The 23,696-nt window shown below is 35.4% G+C and overlaps 1 protein-coding gene across 1 annotated transcript in view; it reads left to right on the plus strand.

Annotated features, from left to right (window-relative positions):
• The window catches only part of KIF6 (kinesin family member 6), a 182,345-nt gene that overhangs the window by 1,510 nt on the left and 157,139 nt on the right, over positions 1-23,696 (plus strand). The window contains exons 3-4 of the mRNA XM_067293186.1: positions 3,866-3,940; positions 21,865-22,012. Coding sequence (XP_067149287.1) covers positions 3,866-3,940; positions 21,865-22,012 — 223 coding nt within the window. The remainder of the gene's footprint in view (positions 1-3,865; positions 3,941-21,864; positions 22,013-23,696) is intronic.

A 23,696-nucleotide genomic window follows, 5' to 3' on the forward strand; every position in this document is an offset into this window, starting at 1 on the left:
TTTAAATTTGCTTGTGAAAATTGAATGCAGGACTGTGTATTCTCGTGTGACCTAATGAGTTGGCATAGGCTGGCTAAAGATGTCCTGATGTAAAACACACTGTTTAGAACTTGTTGATTTCGGGCATAACCAAAACACAATAAAGAAAACCAGAGATTGTTAAAAGAAACAGAACAATCACACTAGAAAGTAAATATTTTTTAGAAACTAAAAATAAGTACCAGCAATATCCATCAAAAATTTTCATCTTTTCAATAGAGAGTTGAAGGCAATATTTTAAAATTTCGATAATGCAGTTAAATATATAACCACATTTAAGCAATAAGCTGGTAATGTCTTTTTCCAACTTGAAAATTCTTTATTTTTTATTATATAAAATCTGTAGGTCTTCAAATTAATTATTTTATGCTACTAAAAAAGAGTGCATCTGACAAACATCTGCAGCTCAAACTGATGTTGTTGTAAATCAGCTGAGGAAATCTGTTCTCGGTTGGAATCGAGGATCTGTCCTCTTCAACTAGATGAGTATGGAAGACAAGCTTGGGTTGCAGATGACCAAGCCAGCTGTAAGGAATGCTGACATTTTTTATGTCTTTATCCATTATTAAAAAGCCTGTGAGATGAGAAATACTATGCCTTATAATCCTTAAGGCAATAAGTAATTGCTTATGTAATGCTATGGAGTAAATATTTCTTTTTTCCTCCTTAAAACCCCATTTTTCATGTATTCTTCGTATCCTGGTCACTTCAATCATTATTCGCCTTTGTTCTTATTTTCTTCTCCGGGTGTCAAACAAAATTGGTTGAATGACTTGGCAGATTAAAAGTTAGCAGGATAGAATGTATACCTCTACCTTTTGTATTATGCAGTAGTCTGAGATGTTGTACACACTGCATAATACCTTGGAGACCGTGGTGCCTTTCTAAATACACTGTGAAATGCTATGTGAATATACACTTTCATACAGGAGGGACAACATGACAGCATGGCAAGGCACAAGCAATCCAGGAGGTGTCTGGAGTGCGCTGATGATAACTTCCTGACATGTGAATAAGGAGCCAATGAGGGGTGATGCTGTGCTGGGCCACATTCTTGCAAACGAGGAAGAACTGATCAAGAATGTGACAGCTGGGGACAGCCTTTGCTGCAGTGATCGTTGAGATGGTGGAATTCAGGGTCCTAAGAGGAGGGAACAAGGCAAAAAGTAGGATCACAACCCTGCACTTCAGGAGAGCTGACTTAACTGCTGGTTAAGACACCTGTTTGGAATAATCTCATGGAATATGATCCTGGAGAGAAGAAGGGTCCCGGAAAGCTGGTTGATATTCAAAGAGCATCTCCTTGAGCTCAAGAACGGTCCATCCTGGTGAGCAGGAAGTCAAGCAAAGGTGTCAGGAGGCTTGCATGGATGAACAAGGAGCTGCTGGCTAAACTCAGACATGAAAAGGAAGCAGCGAGGAGGTGGAAGCAGGGTCAGGTGGCCCAGGAGGAATAGAAATGCCCTTTGCGAGCATGCTGGGATGGGGTTAGGAAAGCCAAAAACGCACCTAGCGTTGAATCTGGTGAGGGATGTGCCAGGCAACAAGAAGGGCTTCTAAAGGGATATGAGCAGCAAAAGGAAGGTAAAGGAAAATGTGGGCCTACAGCTGAATGGGGCAGGGGACCTGGTGAGAAAGGACACAGAAAAGGCCTTCTTTGCTGTGGTCTTTATAGGTAAGACTTTCCTTTGGGAGACACAGGCCTCTGAGACCAGTGGGAAAGTCCAGAGCAAGGCAGAGTAGCCCTTGGTGGAGGCGGGTGAGGTTAGGGAACCTTTAAGCAAATGGGAGCAGTTTGTTCAAGAAAGTGCCCATGAGCTGGTGGGATACACCGCCAAGTGCTGAGGGAGCTGGCCAGTGTCATTGCGAGGCCACAGTCCCTTATCTCTGCAAGGTCACGGTGACTGGGGGAGGTTGCTGAGGACTGGAAGAAAGCAAATGTCACCCCTCTGTTCCAGAAGGGCAAGAAGGAGGATTGAGGGAACTACAGGCTGGTCAGCCTCGCCTCGATCCCTGGGAAGGTGGTGGGGCAAATAGTCCTGGCAATGATTTCCAAGTATGTGACGGACAAGAAGGTGATTGGGAGTTGGATTTATGAAGGGGAAATCACGCTTATCTGACCTGATAGCCCTCTACAAGGAGATGACTGGCTTAGTGGATAAAGGGAGAGCAGTGGATGTTGTTCATCTCAACTTTGGTAGGGCTTTTGGCACTGCCTCCCATCAAGTCCTCATAGATAAACTGATGCAATATGGGCTAGATAAGCGGACAATGAGTTGGACTGAAAAATGGCTGAACTGCCGAGTTCAGAGTGTTACGAACAGCAGCACGAAGTCCAGGTAGAGGCCAGTCACTGGTAGCGTAGACAATACTGGGGTCCAAAACTGTTTAACATCTTCATTAATGACCTGGATGATGGGGAAGAGTGCACCCTCAGCAAGTTTACAGATGATACAAACCTGGGAGGAGTGGCTGGTACTTCACACGGTATCAAAATAGTGGTCGTGCTGCCGTTCAGAGGGACTCGACGAGCTGGAGAAAGGAGCAGAGAGAAACATCTGAAGTGCAACAAAGGGAAGTGCCGAGTCCTGCCCCTGGGGAGGAATAACCCTATGCACCAGTACAGATGGGCTGACCAGCCCAGCTTTGCTGCTTTGGAGGTTCTAGTGGACAAGTTGAACACGAGCCAGCAATGAGCTCTCATAGCAAAGAAGGCCAATGATATCCCAGACTGCATTAGGCAGACTGTTGCCAGAAGGTTGAGGGAGGTGATCCTTCCCCTCTGCTCCGCACTGGTGAGACCACCTCTGAAGTGCTGTGTCCAGTTCTGGCCTCCCCAGTACAGGAGAGACATGGCCATACTGGAGCAAGTGCAGCAAAGGGCCACAAAGATGATTAAGGGACTGGAGCGTGTGACACATGAGGAGAGGCTGCGAGAGCTGGGACTGTTGAGCCTGGAGAAGAGCAGGCTGAGGGGGATCTTATCAATGTGTAGAAATACCTGATGGGGGTGGGGGTAAAGAAGCCAGAAGCAGAGTCTTCTCAGTGGTGGCCGGTGAAAGGACGAGAGACAATGGGCACAAACTGAAATCCAGGAAATCCCATTTAAACATCAGAAAAAAACTTTTTCACTGTGAGGGTGGTCAAACACTTGAACAGGTTGCCTGGAGAAGTTTGTGGGATCTCCTTCCTTGGAGATATTCAGAACCTGACTGGACCCGACCCTGAGCAACCCGCTGTAGTTGCCCCTACTTTGAGCATGGGGGCTGAACTAGGTCATCTCTAGAGGTCCCTTCTGACCTCAGCCATTCTGTGTTTTTGTGATTCTGTAAGATAATTGCAGTTTTTTATATAGGAGGAGACAGATTTTAGTTTGGGATAAATATCTCCATCTTTCTTACATATGGTAAGTGTGCAACAGAATGAAGGAAATAGTTATGAAAAAATGTGAGCCTGGCGATACTGGTGGGATGCTGTATTTGGTTTTAGTGTAATCTATTTATCCAGGTTTTAGGCTGCTGCCAATTACAAACACTGGTTCTCTTGATAGATCTAAAATACGTGTTTTTTGTTTTTTGTTTTTCCAAGCCACATCATTTTATCAGAGGATTTTATTGTGCAGATCTTGTCAAAGCAGCACTGTGTATAGCCTATTTATATACAATGGCACAACAGCATGCTGTGGGTAAGATTACAGGGAAAACATTGTGCTAAGTTATGTAAGCCTAATGATGTAAACATTGACTATTACAAACAAAAACAAAAATGTATGAATCAAGTAGTGTTTTAAGATTCTGAACAATTATTATTTGCCTAATATTTTCAGATTTCAGAAAATTTTTGATCAAGAGGCTAAACAAGATGTGGTTTTTGACAGCATTGCCAAACCAGTGGCAGAATGGTACGTTGTTGTTCTTGTGGGTAATGAGGGGTAACACAGGGTCAAAAGTAGCTTTCATTGCATTATTTGGAGAAAAGCTGACAAGTGTTTGTCTCGTTGTTGTAAAAGTGGATTATGTTTTAATTTTCTAAATGCTGATAAGTCTGCATCTGGTAGATATGCACAGATCTCCTGGGATTTTTACATGTGGTAGGGTTCTGTTATTAACACCTAAATTAGCATTGCTGCTGTTGCCTCTTTTGTTGCAGAAGCATAGAAATCTGTATATATTAGGATCTTTGTTTATAATATAAGCTCGCTTCTCTGCATTAGAAAAGTATTCCCTATATAGTTCCGTGAAGGGTTAAACCTAAAGAAAATCTAATCTCCCCTATTTATTTTTCATTAAGTTGTGAATATTAAGGAGTTAATGTGAGATATTCTCAAATTTTGCCTTCATTATTTTTGTCTTAATGTGTATGACAGTGCTTTTAGAACTATGTGTATATATATATATTTTTTTTTCTCCTCAGTATAATAATTAAACACTGCTTATATTTTATGGCTCTCAAAGGTGAGAGTTTAAACTGATGTAGAAGCCCTACTCATTCATTGCATGATTTGAATGCCGCTGTGAACCAAGCAGGATTTCCTAATATGCCATTCTCTTTGTTCAATACCCCCATAGCTAAAGCTACTACTAGTCTTTGTCTTTCTACCCGCACTGGAGGAATCAAAATTTCTGCCTAATGTTTATTTGTTTACTGTTCAGAATCCACACTTTGTAGTAAACTGGGAAGTATTATTTCAGGTACCAACTTCTTTCTCACTCATTGTCAGATCCACCTATGGATTTAAGCTATGGTTCTGCAAGTTATTCTTCAGCATTCTCATGTGTTTTCCACCATGTGGGGCAGGGAGGGGAAAGACATCCTCAGTTTGACTCCTGGTCTTTCTCCAACTGTTAGTTGCACGTAGTGTGTTTAAAAAATATACTTAGCTCTTTTTCCTGTTGCTTCAAAAAGTTTTTTTTTCCCCCTCCATTTTCTGCATAAAAGGCCCATGTTAAACAGAAAGGGAACTGACTGAAAATGAACAGCCAGTGAAACTGAAACTTGACAAGCATAAATTAAATATGCTTGAAAAAATATTTTTCTGAATTCTTTAATCCAAAATGGGTTTCTTTGCATATCTGACTTTACAGTGTATAGCTTCAGGTTAACTCATTTACTTTACTTCGAATATTTCTGATTTTAATGTTGACTGCAGACAGATTTCTGCATCTTAAACAAGACTTGACTGTGCTTGGAAAACAAAGGGTCAAAACTCTTTGTTACATGCTATGGATTAAATTGTCCTCAACAAACTCATACTGTTGAAGCTAACTAGCAACAGACAGGCATATTTTTTTCCTTTGGAGTGGTTTGCCAGAATATGGAAGGGTTTTCTAGTTGCGTAATTCACCTATGCAGTGCTTCTAATAAAGGAAAAGTGGTATCACTTCCTGTTTATTTTAATGTTGGCTGACACAAAATTTTCCTACATTGATTTGATCCATTACATAAACTTTAGTTTTCATTTTTAAAGGTTTTTAAATGCTTAAATGCTGTTGAAATCAATGGGACTTAGGCACATAATCACCTTTGAGCAGCTGAGCCTTTATTTTTATTGCTAAAGTGAAATTATAAAATCACTCTTAAACAAGAATATTTTGAGTTTTCTGAGCATTATTAACATGTTAAACCTTGTATCCAAATTAATATTTTTGTTGTTATTGATAAAACTGAAGGATATGTTTTGTTGTGTTTTCATAATAGAATAGCCAATATCTGAAATGTGTTCCTGCTTCTCCTCCTTTTCCTTCATTTTTACTTCTCAGACCAAACCAAGTACTTTAAAATGTCTTTGTAGTTATGAAGTTCTTTGACTGATTGAGTCCTCAGCTACTGACTCAAATTTCCTTTCCTTTTGGGGACAATAAGAATTGCCCTGTTACTTCTGAAAGACCACAGTCCTTTATGGCAAAATTCTCTTCATTATTTCTTTCTGTTTGTTTGTAAGTTGACATTCTTGTTCAGGGACAAACAGTTAAAATGTGCTTATTTCTGATGTTGGAGTAATTTTACTAAGTGAACAGATTTTGCTTTTATATTGCTGGGGAAAAGAAATATGCAGAAAAGTGTCAATGAAATGGTTCAATAACATTTTGAGGCTCTTTGTCATGCATGCCTATAGTCATGAGAAAATTCAATTAAGAACTTGAATACTCAGGGAAGAAAAATCTTGGGCATTGTTTAAACTAAAACCAGGAATACAATGTTTGTGATTCTAAAAGCTTTCTAGTTGTTCTTGGATGGATGAAATTGGGTGCAACTTTTCCTTCTGGTGTCTAAATCTGCTTTGTTTGATGTTGCGCCACTACTTTTCTGTCTTTAAATCCGGTTACATTGTCATCTTGCCTGTGGTTTCAGAGGCACCAGACACTAGTTTGCTTAATTTGCATATTCAGTCAGAAGTACCAGTCTCTGAAAATCATTACAAGCATGAGATTTGCTTGATTTGTTTTATTACTTTTTGTTAAAGCTTGACTCATCTCTTCCTTGGTTTCTTTTGTATTCTTTCCTTTTCTTTCCTCTTCTCTCCTCTTTTCCTTCTTGATTTAAGTGTATATTATTGACTTTTTGTGCAGCCAGCTTGGTCTTTAAGATGCAGCACTAACACGATGACTGTTAAAAAAGAGAAAATCAATAACATCCTTCTTTTACAGTTCACTAACAAGCTTTGCTTTAGTTTAACAACAGAACAAGATTATGCTGATAATGCTTCAAATATCAGTGCTATGATGATGGTTACAATAAGAAATTAAGTATAGTTTTTGAATTAGTTTTGTTTTCAATTCTGATTTGGCCAGTGTTTTTGTGTTGACTTACTAAAGAATACCATTGAAAATATTTTTTTTCTTCAGATGTATCATGCAATTTAGAAAAAACTCAGCTGGTGATACACCTAATAGCAATCAGCTGTGGTTTTTGAAAGACCTGATAGCCTCCATGGTAATGCTCCTTTTTCTGCAGATTTCAGTTTCTTCTAATGTGCTGTGTTTACCTCAATAATCAGCATCTGTATTATATTCTCTATGCTCTATTTTTTCTGCTTCTTTGTACAAAGAATGTAGGCAAAATATTTTGCAGAATACCACCTAATGTTGACCATACTGTCTGAAGCAGAAATAATATCATTAACATCCCTTTTTGCAGTTTTAGAAAATATTTCGCTAGTAATTTAAAGTGTTTGGAAAAATATTTGCATCATTAGACTGTTTTGTAATACAAAGCTACAGGATGTAGACTAAACATCCTAATAGGACGTTTCTAGCTCTACTAAATATACCTACAGAAATCTAGTGACCTTCCTTTGCTCTTCTGCTTTCATATATTTTTTTTCTTCCTGTGTAAGTCCATGAATAAGGTATGTGAAAGTATTTAGACCTGCTGTGATTTTTTGTTTTAGCTCTCTGACAACTCAAGGATTTGTGTTTTGCTGTCTCATCAAGGAAAATAAAGTAGCTACAAGATTCTTCAAACTAATAGCAAATTCAGTAGTCAGTAAAAGGGATGCTAATTTTCTTTCAAGGTATGCTTTCATTATGGCCATCTAAGCTGGAATAATGCTGAATGTCCTTTACTTTTATCAACTTCAGTAGGATTATGGGTTAATAGTAGCTCTGAAATTTGGACCTTTAGATGAGATATTGTTTGAAAGAGGGAATCTAACTTAGGTTATAAGGCTTTGGTTCTAAATAAATTATGACCTCTATTTTTGAACATCATATGGTAAAAGAAGTGAAGAGAATCTTAAATTCTGTAGATTCTTATTTCTTAATTGTGAAGATTCTTCCTTGGTTTTGAAGCTACTAGGGACAGATCAAAGGGACAGACACAACAGTAGGAACATTTTTGTTTTATTGGAAGATAACTTCATACATATCTTAGTATAAATTTCTCCTAATAAAGCATGTGGAGTTAGTATTGATATTCCTTCAAATGTAGTTAAGCTGCAGATTATGTCATGCTCCTGGATTTGATGCAATCTGTACTTTTCTTGTAATTTAGACTTAGAGTTGTGATTTTATTTTTCCGCATCTCAGAAATCTTGCAATAGTTCTTTTGATTTTATATAGGGAACTATATTCTCTTTTAGGTTTGTTGTGGATCTTTCGGAACCTCCTTAATTTCAGTTCTTGTATGAAGTTATTCATGCAAACTTTAAATATTTGGCTAGCTGTCTTGAGGAGAATGTCATTATTGCGCAATCAGATTTGTTTTTGTTTCAGTAATTTTTACTGTTGTATAAATTGAAATAGAAGTTCTTGTTTCGAGTATTTAACAGTAAAATTACACATATACAACATGCCAGATATTTAAAATACTTTCAATAACATTAGTAGTAAGAGTACAAAGACAGAATCTTCAAGGAAGTTTTAAAATACAAAGGCAGGGAATTTATGTAGCAGGAGAACAGAAAAGTGAAAGGCAGTCACAATTATTCATGCATTCTGTAACATCCAGAAGCCATCATCACAATGAACATCTGATTTGTTGTATCTCAGATAAATTTATTAAGAGACATTTTCTGTTCTAAAGAGATTATATCTCAAAAGAGCATATAGGGCTCATCCTTTTGAGGGGACAAATAATGCTTTTTTTTTTTTTTTTGGAAGATACTTGAAACAGATACAGGTTCCTTAACTGTATCTCTCAGCTCTTCAATGAGGAAATAATCTGAATAAGTTCCTTAGAAGATTCGCTAGACTTTCATTCTTATTTGGATTCACTCTACCTGAGCAGGATGTAGGAGCATTCCAAGTCTTACTTATATCTATTAATACATCTATGTCTCTGTCCCATCAAGGTGTTTTGTGATGCGCAGCTTAAGTCGTCTTCTCTCACACATAAGAGGTTTCTTCTACCAAGTATGCTAATGCTTTCTTACAAGAAGGAGAAAGTATTTTATTTCCATTCCTAACTGCAGCAGCATGTGTTATAATGTAGGCGTAAATTAAGACTAGCCAACAATTGGTATAATGAAATAAGCAAGGAATGAGAGAAAGAAGGTTAGGTCATCTCAGAAAAGAACATGTTGTTATGTGGACTGTCTGTATATGTTGCAAATTGAGTCCTTTTAAATATACAAGCAAATAAGGTTATCACCATTAGTAATATATGCTGATTCTATCAAACATTTTTGTCATTTATTTCCTCTTCGCAGTACTATCTATTAGTTCATTTGCATATATTTGGAAAAGGAGATAAGTCTTGGGTTAGTAGGCGTTTTCAGAATGAACACAGTGAGACGCTTTCTAAAAGATGTTATGGATATAGGGTCAGCCATTTTTGAAAGACAATTGAGGAAATACAAGAAATTAACATAGTCTGTAGTCCTCTATTCTGAGCAATAGGAGCTTGAAAGAGGTAGTATTGTAGCTTGAGTAGAATAGTTGAAGGGCATATCAAATATCAAAATGAAATGAGCATAGATTGTGAGCTAACATTTGCTTCATTATGTGTGGCTTTTATGAAAACAAAAATGCAAGTTATGTATCACTTACAAACAATGTTAAATGGTTATAAGAGTGTCCAGATTTAACTCAGTAAGCTCAGGGGTCAAGGTAAGCATATTAGAAATGTTCTCCTTGTGATGTGAAGGGACCGTTTTTCTGAAAAGAAAGTACCTAAAGGCGAAAACTCCTCAAAAAAGTGGTGTCATTAATTGGTTACCATATTAAACATATGAGAACAAAATTTAACTACACTTCCTGTGGAAATAAAGTGAAAAATTTGCATTAGTGTTAGGAAGTGCCTGGTGAATTCCACCTAAACCACTTTTTTTTTTTTTTTAATAAAAAAGGATAAACACCACAAAATCATGATCTAAAAATGAGAAACGTCTCTTAAAACAAATGTCAAATATTTAAGGGCTCCTGTTAATTTCAGTGTTTTCATACAAATGAGAGAATTGCTGAAATTCTGAGTATTTTTCACAAGTCTATTGTCTTTTGGTTTTATCATGTATAGGAGACTGTTTCTCCACCCTTCTTACCACATTCCCTCTCCCCACCCCCAAATCATTTGCCCATTATTCATTGTTTATTATTGCCACCACTCAGCTGTAGTGAGTGATGGCAATACACATATTGCATTTTCCTTTCTCTTTAGGCTCGTTTTGTGCAGCAGCAATGCATGTTGGTTCTGCCTTTGTAGGTACTATTGGTTGGTACAGTAGGTTGCTGAGTGACCTAACTGGAAGAAAGAATTGTTTCCAACACGGTGAGCTCATGAAGAAAAAAATTCTTGTACATTTGGAGTACTGGGATAGCAATATAATACAACTGTCTTGTAATACAAAAGGATATAGTAATTAAAATGTTGTAAGGCTCTAGTATCAGAACAGTCACTTACTCATTTTTATAGTCCTAGCACAATAACTCCCTAACCAGGTTAAAATCTCTTGGTATGATCAGCATCATACAATACTTGCTACTATGATGAGTCTGTGGAACACTGGCCTTTATATAAATCTTCATGTTCCTGTGATTTAAGTGAAGAATGCCTAGTACAACAACTATGCTGTAATACAGTCTTTTCTTTTTGGAATTCTGGAAAGGTGTAAATATCAGACTTTATTTGTGTAGTTTGCAGAAGATTGTCATTATTTAGTTAATAAATTGTAGACTTGAGTAAGCCGTGATCCCTTCTGACCTGGATATATTTGTGATGCAGTATGGTAAGCAGTGGCATGGCTCAGCTGCAGGCAAACTTGCATCACAGCTTTGTTATTACTACTGTGGGTGGTTTGTGCACAAAAGAACTGTAGAATCTATATACAGTAAAAGGACACTTGGTTTTTGGATGTAGCATAAAGTTTGAGCTAAATTGAGAAATGGGAGCAGTAATGATTACGGTACTTCTTGAAAATGTTTACATGTGCGAGGCAGTAGAAAAGGAAAAGATTTATTATCAGTTAATCACTATTAATTGGGCATGTTTATTTTGACTTGCATTGTTTAGTTTAGAACTGTTAAAGAAATTTGCTTCTTATAGGTTACAATTTGTTAGCTTTGGTTCAGAGTACTTTTGTGTCACTTATATTCTTCAGTGCTTGTGGTGGAACTCTAAATATATTTAGATATTTAAGTTAAAAAGAAATTATATTACCTTTTTATTTACTTATTTTTAGGAAACTGTTTTGAAATTTCTAAAGAAACTTATTTGCAGCAAATTTTCAAGAACAGTTACATGCACATTTGGAAACTGGTGTTATTTTTGAAACATGAAGCATTACCAGATTAGATTTATTCCATAAATCTGGCAAAGGTATAAAGAAAAAATATCATATTGAGATACTTTGTTTATTTTGATTAGAAAGAACTTTAATCTGGGCTCCAACTGATAGAAGATACCTAAGTACTGAGTTTTTGTAAAGACATATCCTCACTTAGAACTGATTTTCCAGATCTTGCAAATAAAGTTCTTCACTCTTTTAATCATAAACATCATATCTGGGAGTTGTTTTTGCAGGATTGTGTTGAATATTTTTATAAAATGACTATGGATTCAGGTTTTCTGAGATAGGGTGAGGGAAAGCACATGGATATTGGTAAATATTTCAGGTGAGCAAGAACTGAGATGAGAAGAGTTGACAGGATCTAAAGATCAAAGATATTGGTGTTTTCTACTTTTTCATCAGTCTAATATTTTCCTAGTTGTTGAATGGCCACTTACATTTACATTACCAGTAATTTAAAATGAAGCTGTCAGAATCCGGTTAAAATAATATCATCTAAGTAATTCGTGTAATGTTTCTGAGTCCTAGGTGTTTCTCTTATCTACATATAAACACTCACAGAATTTAGTCCTTACTTAATAAGGCTTTCTTTTTTTCTTCATTAATGCATTTTGACACATTTTATTTATTCACTTTATAAACTTAGTATAAACCTTATATTTTGTACTTTTTAGTTTTAAAACGAAACAAAAATAAGAAATAAAAAAGGTCTTCATCTGCTTAAATGATTTTCTTTTTAATCCTTTTGAAACTGAAATGTATGTCTAGCAATAGAAATTAAGTGTCACAGCAAGCAAATCTTTTTGCTCAGGCTTCATATTCAGAGTTGCTGTGATCGTCGTCAGTGTTCTGGGTAGGCTTCATTTAGCAACTGTCGGGATGAGATTTCCCCATTTGTAATACCTGCTGATGTCAAAAGCTTGAAAATAAGTTCATCACTGTTTCTGTGGCTTTTTTACAATGAATTGAAGATTTGAGTAACATAAAAGGAACCAGAGTGCTCTGACTTCTCTGAGGAAGACTGTCATATTGACGGTTATAAAAATGATGCATAGGTGAACTAGAGCAAAGTTTGCAACGTGTTTGCAGGGATTGCTAGGGAATATTTGTTTGGGGGTTTTTTCCTTCCTTTGTAGATGAGTCTGTGTGAATTATGCCTACTGCTAACAAATTCTCTCTTAAAATCATAGAATATTTTAGGTTGGAAGAGGTCTTTGTAGCTCATCTGGTCCAACCTCCTGAGCAAAGCAGGAATAACTTTAAAGTTAGATCAGGTTACTCAAGCCCTTGCCTAGTGGATCTTTGAAAATGTCCATGGATGGGAATCCCACAGCCCATGTGGGCACCTGTTCCAGAGCTTATCTGCCCTCACTGTGAAGAGCTTTTTCCGTATATCCACTTGGGATTTCCCTTTGTGTAACTTGTGACCACTGCCTCTTGTCCTACCACCTTATGCTTCTGAGAAGAGTCTGGCTTCATCTTCTCTGGTATAGCCATAGCCGCCTTTTCTCCAGGCTGAAAAAAGCCCAGCCCTTGGCTTCCCCTTGTATGTCATGTGTTTCAGCGCTAGCCAGCTGGGTAGTCCTCCTTTGGACTCACCCCAGTTTCTTTACAGCATCCTTCTTGTACCAGGAAGTCCAAAATTGGACACAGTACTAGAGGTATGGAGTTCTGGTTTTTTGTTTTTTTTATACAGATCTTGTAGTTTTCATGGTAGCTTGTCTGTCTGACCTTATGGAAAGAGTGCAAGAGCAGAGCAAGGAGAGTACTTCATTATACTTAGGCACAGGCCTGTGTGCGGCCTCTTTAACAGTGAGCACAGAAAGAAATGAAAGTTGTCTCCATAAACTTTAAATAGAGCAAATAACAATCATTGCAAATTAAAACAAAATGTAGTCAGAAGAAACAACCACAATAAAACAGCCTCCGTCGGCTTTCAACCTCCGTCTGCTTTCAACCTCTGTCTGCTGTCACTGGATTTTAAACCTCTCTTTATATAGTCTTGGATTTTCAAGGACTAAACACTGAACGATATTTCAAACTGTAGTAACTACCCATAAATTGTCTAGCTCTCACTTTAGGAATTTTTCATGTGAGGAATGTTAAGCAGTTGTAAACATATTGGATCCATCAGTTTAAGTGGAATTACTTGTATGAGTTAAAGACTTCTGTATCAGGCCCTTTATTTAGGAATTATGCATCTTTAAGGGATGAGGTAAATCAGCTGAGTGACTGAAAATGCCAATACATTAGTCTGTAAAAGCCTTTTTTTTTTTTTAAAGTAGGGATCTAAACTGAAATTTTTAATGAAATGGTAATTTCTTACTGTGCATGTTTTAATTTGACACTAATCATGATTATGTTAGAAAGTGCAAGTTGATAACTGAATTAGAAAAGATGAAAAAAACGCATGGCTTTGCTCCTCTTTAACTGCGTTCTTAGATAAGCCTTTACTAGAAGGAATAGTCTGTCTCATAATTGATGCAAAGTTCTACTGACAGCTTTTACTTAGCAAGATTGTAGGGGGAGAGGCAGAATCTTCTTTAACATAACCAAAGAAGCAGTAAGTCAGTAAAGCCCTGAATCTAGTCCGCTACTCCCAATACGTTACCTAGTCTAATAAAAGATATTACCTTTCTCTAAACACCTGGTTTTCCTTAATCCTTAGACCATCATAGTTGCAACAACTTTATTACAGCATTTGTTTAATTTCTTCAGTGTTGCTGGCTAAGTCTTTATATGTAGTAAATGACTTTCTTATTTACAATTTTTTTTCTCTAGACTTTGGGAAGCCTTTTTTATGACTGTCTTACCACTGATAAGGTGGAGCTTTTAAGGTATTAAACCCTTGCTATCTAATTTTTTAATCAATAAATGATTTTTTTAACCAGTGTTTCAGAGCCCAAAAGACAAAAGGGAAAGCATGTTGTAATTCATTTTTCATAAAGCCAAAACTTTTTTTTCTTGAGCAACCATAGTTATATAAACTTGCATATAACAGTATTAGGTAATGGAACAGTGTTTAGGTTATACTGAAAATAAATTAAGGAGCATTTACTTCAGCTTGTTACTTTTTGTGTCTCTTCTCCAAAACAATTGAGTTGTTAAAATTCAGTGTATTCCAAATTAGTTGGGGAAAAAAAATGCTCAAAACCTTTCTAAAATGTGTGTTAGGAGTTCAGAAAGTATCAGAAGTACTTTTGATACGTGCAGATATATTTAAATACTGTACTGGGTTTAAGTATTTGTTCAAACAAAAAATCTAGATCAAATTGTATTAGTACCTTCCACACTTTGAACCTCACTTAAAGGTCAGTGAGATCGTTGGAAAAATGTTCTGTGACTTGAATGAGCTTCGGATCGTGGTCTTGCTTACTGATACTTTGCAGATGAAGAATTCTTTCTCCATGCATTATCTAAATCTTTACTGCTTATTTCAATATTCTGTTTAGGAAAATATTGAAAGTATTGCAATTTTTGACTTGAGCATTGTCAATGTGGAAAAATTGCAGAGTATCTGTGTCACAGCTTGGAGAGAAAACTTGAAAATTTCTAGCTTGCCTGACCACAAAATGCTAAATTATGTTGCTGTCATAATAAATGGTTAAGTGTGTATATATAGCAGTGTGATCAAATTAATCTCCTTATTCAGTTATGTGTGTGCACAATCTCTCATTTGCAAAAAGTGTGATTTCAGGTGTATGCAGTATAGAGGACATATTCAATACTTTCTTGTGTTTAAAATATTTGCTGGTTAAATTTGTAAAGTCAAACACAAGCTGTTTCAGTTCTAAAAGTCAGCAACAATTTTTAAGTGCTTAACCAGAAAAGAATATAGCTCTTTGAGAGAATGTAAGAAAAGATCTAGTCTTTCTTCTACATTAAAATCATTTTGAAGTGGGTGTATCGTTAGACTAGAAGTACTATTGCAGAATAATAGAATAAAATAGATTTGAGCTGTAATAAAACAATACTCATTCAAAGACTAGGGGCTGCTTAACTGCGCTTCATGTTATTAATTAATTTAAATTGATATTAGCTGTTGTTACTATTGCCCATTTTCATTAAAAGTTTATTTTTTCTTCTTACTCTGCCTTCCACTGAAGAAAACTTCTGGTGTATAAGTTTAGACTGTTGAATGGTATCAACTTTACGAGAGCTGCTTAGTTCATAAATACTTGTTGATGGCTTTAGAATACTTAGCAGATAACCAGGATGTTTCCTCACCAATATTTTGCTTTAAATTGACTTTTCTTGCAGTGGTTTAAAAAACAAAACCAAATAAACCCTAATATTTATCATACAAACACCTTGCTGTAGAGTACATGTATGTAAATATATTGTCGTGTAGGCCATATATGTTCCAATTTCAAGCAAGTATATCCAGCAAACATTACAGGTTTTTTTTCATTATATATGACTTTGTGATATGTGATTCTTCATGTGATGTGATCAGATGGATTTTTACTGAAACACAAAAACAGATAGTTTTTTAAAATGTTTTTACACAGTGCTAACAACATTATTAATTACTACAGAAATTGAGAAATCCTAATATTTTGACATCGTGAGTTAGATGAAAAAGTGTTAAGACTAAATTTTTTTTTTTTTTTTTTTTTCTGAGCCATTTGGATTTGCAGTGTGTTACATTTTCAGGCTTTTCTTGGCAGTCATGAAACCTAAAGCTTATATACCTTAATAACGAGATACAAAGACAACTCAGTATTTGAAATGAGATTGAATTGTGTTTGTTTGCAGAGCTATAGTATATCTGTCTACAATATGTTTTTGTTTTCCCAGAAATGCCATCTTTTTCTGGAAATCTTGTTTTCATAGAATTTGAGATCTTGGACAATTTCTTTGGGATTTCTTTATGTGTAGAAATCCAGGCCAACAGCACTTGTTCATATTTAGTGGATTCTGTTGTTCGTAAGTACTAAGTCCAATATGTGGGATTTACTGCTCAGGCAAATGACAAGCTAGGTGCATCCTTTGCACATTTAGCTTGCTCCATATTTTCCAGTTAGGAAGATGGCATAGCTGATTGTTAAGCAGTAGAAGCAAAGCTGAAACTACAAATTATTTGTTGGATAATTGTTAGAAATTCTTTTTTATGTCTTTTTTCTGTATTTTTTTGGTTTAAGTTTAGCCTTAAATATTTTTGTAGGCAATGCAATGCTGTCCTGAGATTGACAGGCATTTTGCTGTGTAAAGATTGCTGTATGCGGCTTGTGGTGAATAGCACTTTCTCTTCTTTTAGTAAAAATTAAATCTGTCACAAAGTGTTACAAATATATGCCTGCATGTTCTAGCCTGTAAATAAAATGACCTCTTCAAGTTTCCTAACACAGTGAAACAAATTCACAAATTTGGGCAAGTTTTAGTCATCCTATTTTAAATGCTTTTTCTTTTTTTTCTTTCTTTTTTTTTTTAATTAGGCTCTATAGTTCTGATCTCAGTACTTGTTATTAAAGAAAGTAGTCCCTCTAGGAACTCTAACAATCACAACAGGAGTAACTTTGCTAAGATATACTGGAGACAGATTTCTCCAGCAACATTTTAGCTAATCTGTCTGGAAGCAGTCCATGAACTTCTGAACAGGGAGCCATACAATATTGCATAAACTCATGAAAGATTTTTTCAGCAAAGCCTCTCCTTGGATTATGTGTCTTTGATGTGTTTTGTTTGAAGTAGCTAAGAGACAATTTATTGAACAAAGCATCCCCTTAACTATACCAAAACTCAGCTTCCTGGCAGGAAAAAAAAAAAACGAAATTCTGGGCATTCTGATAACCCTGAGGGAACATGACTGTGAAAACAGCCCTTTAGTGTGTGTTCTTCATGTATGAATATTTTAAAGTCTTCACAAGACTACCATCAATAAGCTTAACAAAAAGTTGGGATTTATATTCATAAAAACTGGTGTGTAAAGATGCAGACTTTGCCTGAATAAACCGACATTTTGCAGATGTAGATTTTTCAAAATAAATTATGCATGGTAGAGAAGAGCTGCTGTTTCCATGCTGTCTTTCCCAGTATAGAATCTGCTCCACCACTGTTAGGCACAGCTTTCATTTGTGGATGACAATCTTCAAGAATCCTTTTGGTGGAAGCTGTTCAGAGAATCCACCTTCTTCCTAGCCTCTCATAATTAGTATTGCAAACTTTTCAGATATCTGTTACCATTACATCTTGTGATGAATGGGAGACTGTGTGTATTTTCTGAAGATTATAACTAACTCTTAGCATCTGAGAGATCCTTCACTTTGTCAAGAGTAATTCTGCAGTGTTTTTATCTTTTAATAACGTTTTGTGTGTGACTAATGTGCATGAAGCCTTCTATATGGTTTTCACCAAACAGATTGTACATCTTAGGTTGAAAAACAATAGGCGCATATCTTAAACTTTGTGAGTATTTAGCATGTAGATATTAGTTTTTAAATCGATTGATTAACTATCGACCCACCTATATATATACACTTATGATTTCAGTATAAAACTCCGTGGAAGAAAGAATTAAAATTAGACTGATAAGGCAGTTTGGTATTCCATTTTGCCTTGAAATATTTCAAAGTAGAAAAAGAACAAAGTATATCTTTAACAAGTAAGTATACCAATTCCCGTTGATTCCAAGAGCAATTACTTAAAAGAAGTATGAATTAGTAAGGTCAGGCCTGGCTTTTATATGACTTAATTCACTGTAGACTTTATCACACACAGACTTTCAAAATTGGTATTGACTAGCATTCATAATATTAAACAGAGATTTGTAATTGCGTGTTGAGTTTTGAAATTTGTTCATTCGTAAACATATATGTCTACGCAAGTTGTAGTTCTGTTTAGTTCATAAGCTTAGTTCTTTGTGAACCAGCTGATCCAATAGAGAGTGTTCCTTTTCACTGAGTCTTCCAATCTTTTGGGGAGCTGAAATCACAGTCCTCAGCTTGATCCTAAGCAAAGGAGCCTTGTCAGTCCTGCACTGAGTTCCTAGTCTCTCGTCTCTTATAAAGTCAGTTTTATTCTCAGACTTCCTGAAGGAGCTGATCCTCCATCCTGCTTTCATGGCAGGTTGTGCTTCAGTTTTAGAAGGCTTATGGTTGCAGCTTCATTGATAGCATTGGTAGTCCTCTTTCCTCATCGGCGGTTCCCCAGAGCCCTGAGAATGTCCTCAGGTCCGTGTTGCCTTCAGGCTTTTTGAATTGACTTGATTGTTAATTTTAATGTATTCTGAATGAAAGAAATGAATCCTATAAATCTGGACAGGATTTTTTTTATATATAAATATAAAAGAATGATCAAATTTCTTCTTAGATATTAAAATGAAACTCATAACTAGCACTTTTACGGTGTTTCTATGCAATGCAGTATTAATATTGTTTATAATTACATTTGACTATGACCATACATTGGCTTTGATATGTTTACATTTTATGAATGTTCAGTGTTTTCTGGTAGGCTATTCAGACTTCATTGATGCAATGCGGTGTATATAATGGATTTATGAATCAAATATCACAAGAAAAACTCACTGACTTTTTTTTGTTCTGACAGTGTGAGGTATATGAAATTTTGTCTTACGTTTACATGTGTGATGATTTTAGCTGGTAGCTTTTTGTGATGAATAGGGACCTCAAGTTAATAGCATGCTGCCACACCTTTACCATTTTCTTTAGAACATATTGGAAAACTGTTCTGCAGGAGACACGACACAATAGTTGGAAATATATATCTTTAACAACTTGAGAAAAGAGGAAAGGAGTAAGAAGACTTAACAGCCCAAAATGCTAGATCTGGAAGAGCCGAAGAGCAGGGATGTAAAAATAGAAGAGCAACTGTACTTGGTCAGACCAAAGTTACATCTAGCCCAGTATATTGTCTCTGACGGTAACTAACGGTCAATGCCTAGGGAAACACAGGGTAAGCATGGTGAGCTGCTGTGCCCAAGTTTTTGTGTTTTTTTTGTTTTGTTTTGTTTTTTGTTTTTTGTTTTGTTTTTAGCCTCCAGCCATTTGTAGTTCAGGGGCTTTCTGATGCAAAAGTGGTTTTTCTTTCATGAACTAGTCCAGTCTCCACTGAAGCCCACGTGAACTTTTAGCATCCACAACATCCATTGCAAGGAGTTTCAAAGCTTAAACTTCATATTGTGTGAAGAATCATTTCCTCCTGCTTGTTTTGAACCTGCCATGTGCGAGCTTCATTTGATACCCCCCACCTTCTGACAGCTCATTATTGTCTTCAGCATTCAGATGCTATGGTGGTGGGCATCAGAAATTCCTAAAATAGATAAATGGGGTGTTTTCTAATAATGATTATGTCTTGATTTTTAACATCTGGAATCTAAAATCTATATGTACTGTCTTTGTTGGGTGTTCTGGTCTTTTGGAGCAGATGTTGAGTGTATTTCCTTTCAGCATGTTTCTGTTTCTTTCTTTGACATCATACTGTAATGGATTAAACTAAGCAATTTGGCAGCTACTCAGGCTTTTAAATAAACTTTAAGTTGGAGAAGCATTGCATCTCTTGTGGCGCCAGACCAGCAGCTATCTATACATTGTCCTTTTCCTCTTATGCAAGGATTGTTTTTTCTTTCTTTTTTTTATAATCTTGGCTTATTTATCACTTTCTCAATAAATAAAATGCAGAAGAATAATTTTAGCCTTTCTGTATACAAAATCTGCAAGTCCTTAAGCCTAGTAAATCAAATCCAAGGTAGGTTTTGCTTCTGGTAAGTTTTATCAAAGAATTAATTCCTTCTTGATTACTTTATCCTTTTTCAAATACTCCCTTCTTTTTTTTTTTTTTTTTTTTTTGTCAGGAGATGTTGGAATTCTGGAAAAACAGTTTTAGAAGCTGTATAAATCCAGGGCAAGTCTTTGTAAATGACAGCTGTTGAAAGGAAAGTGTAAAGCCTGACACTCTAATCTGGTATCTTTATTACATATCCTGTCAACTATAGACTCTCTTGAGTTCTAGTTTAATTGTCCATTTGACTATTACAGTCAATAATAGCTTTCATCACTTTTTAACTTGTAACTCTAATCAATTTTGATAATTTTATTGATTTTTTTTTTCCTGTTTTACAGACAGTTGAAAATGCAAGATAATGGTCCTCCATCATTTTACCTCATTGTTTATAGTCTGTCAGTCAGTGTGAAGTGTAGGATCTTAGAATACTTGCAATGTTTTTCAAGAATAGGGCAGTTTACAGTAATTAATAAGAAATTGAGTCAGAAATATGGAAAAAAGTTTTTAGTATTTTATCTCTTGAGATAGTCAACTAGTCATACATTTTCCTTGTACAGCTCTAAGAGTATCAATAGAATTTTTTTAAATGATATACATGATTAAAAAAAAAGTCTACTATAAATAGCAAAGAAGCACAGGCAGATAATGAAAAACAATTTATTTTTCAGATATCACCCCTTCAAAGGGGTCTTACTTGAGGAAAATATGACTGTCTTCACAAGTAGTACAAGAAAGTTTGCCACGTATAAATGAGGAAAAAAACATATGCTATATTCATGTGTACAAATAGTTTCTTCAAATTGTACCAACTTATCAGTAATGGAATCCAGATCATCATAGTCAAGGGGACTGCTTCTTGTTGACTGCATTAAAAACCCTCTCCTTTAAAACAAAATCAGGACCAGATATCTCCAAATATATTGTGTCATAACCTGTAAATTCTCTGCAGTCAGCCATGGCAGATGAGCTGTATGTCTGCTGCAGCCAAATCCCAATTTTCCTTCCAAGTATTCAGCTGTACTGCTGTCATTAAGCTTATCTACTGTCTGGGGAAAATCAAGTAGAAGTTAATGGTATGGTGTTTTACAGAGGAAAAAAAAATAGACTTTTATTAGGCACTTCTGCAAGTAGAAGTGAGAAATGTGAAAAAAGATGATCAAGTAAAGGTATAGCTAATACTGCTGTTCTATAAAAGCTTCTTGTATAGACACAGTTCTAACAGAAAAGATTGCTTTTACCAATGTGATTTAGATTGTTTTCATAGTGAGTGATGATTTTACTATGCTGATATAAGCACAAGTTCTCCTGTATACCCTTATTCAAGCTAGGGGTACTTTGCTGGTTTAGTATAGTAGTATTCCCAGAACAGTAAAATGCCCCTAGTATAACTGTATCCTTAAATGAGTTTCTAACCACAATATAATCTTCCCTGGTTGCAATTTATGAAGTCATATGTGAAATATTTTTGGATTCTTTAGCTGTAATGTATCAATGGCCACAATTCCTGAAATCTACAGTCTTTAAAGAGACTAACTCCTATCATTTCAAAAAATGATCCAGCCCTAGAAAAAGGTGCACAAAGGTAATGTAAGTAGTAATAAATGTTATCAGCTAATGATGGTACTTAATTATGGAATAAGTCAAGGCATGAAGCTTTTCAGTTCCAGAAAATCTAAATTCCATTGGATCTAGAATAAATGTCTTTAAGTGTGATCCTGTATTACTGAAGACAGCTGATGTGTAATTAAGAATTACTGTTAATTGTATTTCAGTTCTATACAAAGCTATGTAAATTGACCTTGGAAAATACATTATGCCTAATATATTAATTATCTCTACCTTTCTTTATTCCATAGTGCTTTGGCAGGATATAATGGTACTATCTTTGCATATGGTCAAACAGGCAGTGGTAAAACTTTCACCATCACAGGAGGAGCAGAACGTTACAGTGATCGAGGCATTATTCCCAGGACTCTATCTTATATTTTTCATCAATTGCAGAAGGTATGGAACTTTGTTTTCTATTTCTCTTACATGTCTAGTTTACAACTACTTGATTATATTGCGAAAGACTCCCTTTATAATAGGGTTACGGGTAAGCCCTGAAATTAGAGAAAATATTTAAGAAAGCATGTAACTTACTACAGGAGAAAATTACTAATACTATTGGGTGACCTGGTTTGTTTCAGTAGACTGAAAATAATGGATGTCATTGGAGGGGTTTTTGTAGTTTTCAAAAGCATGCTATTTCTAGTTGATGGGACTGGATCACATTTAGATCACATAATTGGTTCTAATTTTCTTAACTTGAACTATATTAGCTCCACTGTAATTTATGTATTGCATGCATTACATCACACACATTAAATACAAAAAATACTCTGATTTCTTTGCAACTGTAAACCAAAAAGATTGTATAAAAGATGTACCGTTGCTTTCACTTTTCATGTTACTTAATTTCTTTGTGTTTGACTGATGCTTGTAAAAAATACATATATAATAGCAAAATGAATAATAAGCATTTTAAAATAATGTTAGTTATTAGCTAGAGTATATTATAGAACTACAATGCTAAATGCATTTAAGTATTATGAAAAGCAATTTTTAAAGTCGATAGTGCAAATCTTTTCAAAAGAGGAGAGAGATGCATATTCATTTTCCTTTCATGTTCTTTTCTTTTTAACTCCAGTTATGCACTTGTATGGAATTTACGTGTTTGTAAGTGATATTAGTAATAAGTCTGATTCACTGAGTATAGTTGGATGGTAAGTGAAGATATGTTAGGCAAATTTCTTTACATAATTACACACATATAGCATATAGACAAGTAAGCTGTAAACAGTAAGAAATGTCATGAATGTTTATTTATTATTATTATTATTATTATTATTCCTAGTGTATTCTTTCCAAGATGCACTTGTCCATTTGTTTCTCATTGAATTTATTGAAAAAGAATTCCTTTGGCCTGTTTTTTTAAAAGGATATTGGTACTTTAAAGACTAGTTAATAGTGATTAGAAAAACACTTTCAAAGACTGTAAATTGTAGTCTGAAACCCAGTTTTGCAGATGCTTTACACATGAAACTTTCACTGGAGCCAGAGAAAGAGGTGTATTTGTATGGGTGAAGTGACAATGGATTTGGCTTCATCAAAAAAGTTAGGCAGTAGTAAAAAACAGCAGTAGTAAATACTTAAAATATTTGTTTTCTCTCTTCCCTTTTCCCTCTTGTTTTAGTATTTCTGAGTCTTACAGTTCTCAGTAGTTCATTTTTTTTTAGATATTCCACGGAAGAGTTTCCTGCCACCGACAGCTCAATGGCAACTGCTCTTTGATTACTGAACTTGACATAGCTGTTAGGGCAAAATATGACTCCAGTGTTGTAATTAACCTAAAACCAAGAGCTATAAAATTGCTTTTCAGCTAATCCAGTGATGTAAAAGTGAATGGTATTAAGATATTTAAACAACCCTAGCTGTGCCCTGCAGAAGTAGTAGAAGAAGCCTTACAAATTTTCAGAATAGTTTTGTGATTACAGAAAGAAAAGTACCTTGGAAAAATAGTAACTGTAATTGTTGCATTTACAAATTAATCAAGTTGATGTACACATCACTGTACACCACTGAATTTGAAATCTTGTACTTTTTCACTTTGAATCAAGAAAAATGCAGTGTTGCCTTGTGTGCCAAA

The sequence above is a fragment of the Apteryx mantelli genome, chromosome 3, assembly GCF_036417845.1.
Source record: "Apteryx mantelli isolate bAptMan1 chromosome 3, bAptMan1.hap1, whole genome shotgun sequence".
NCBI lineage: Eukaryota > Metazoa > Chordata > Aves > Apterygiformes > Apterygidae > Apteryx > Apteryx mantelli.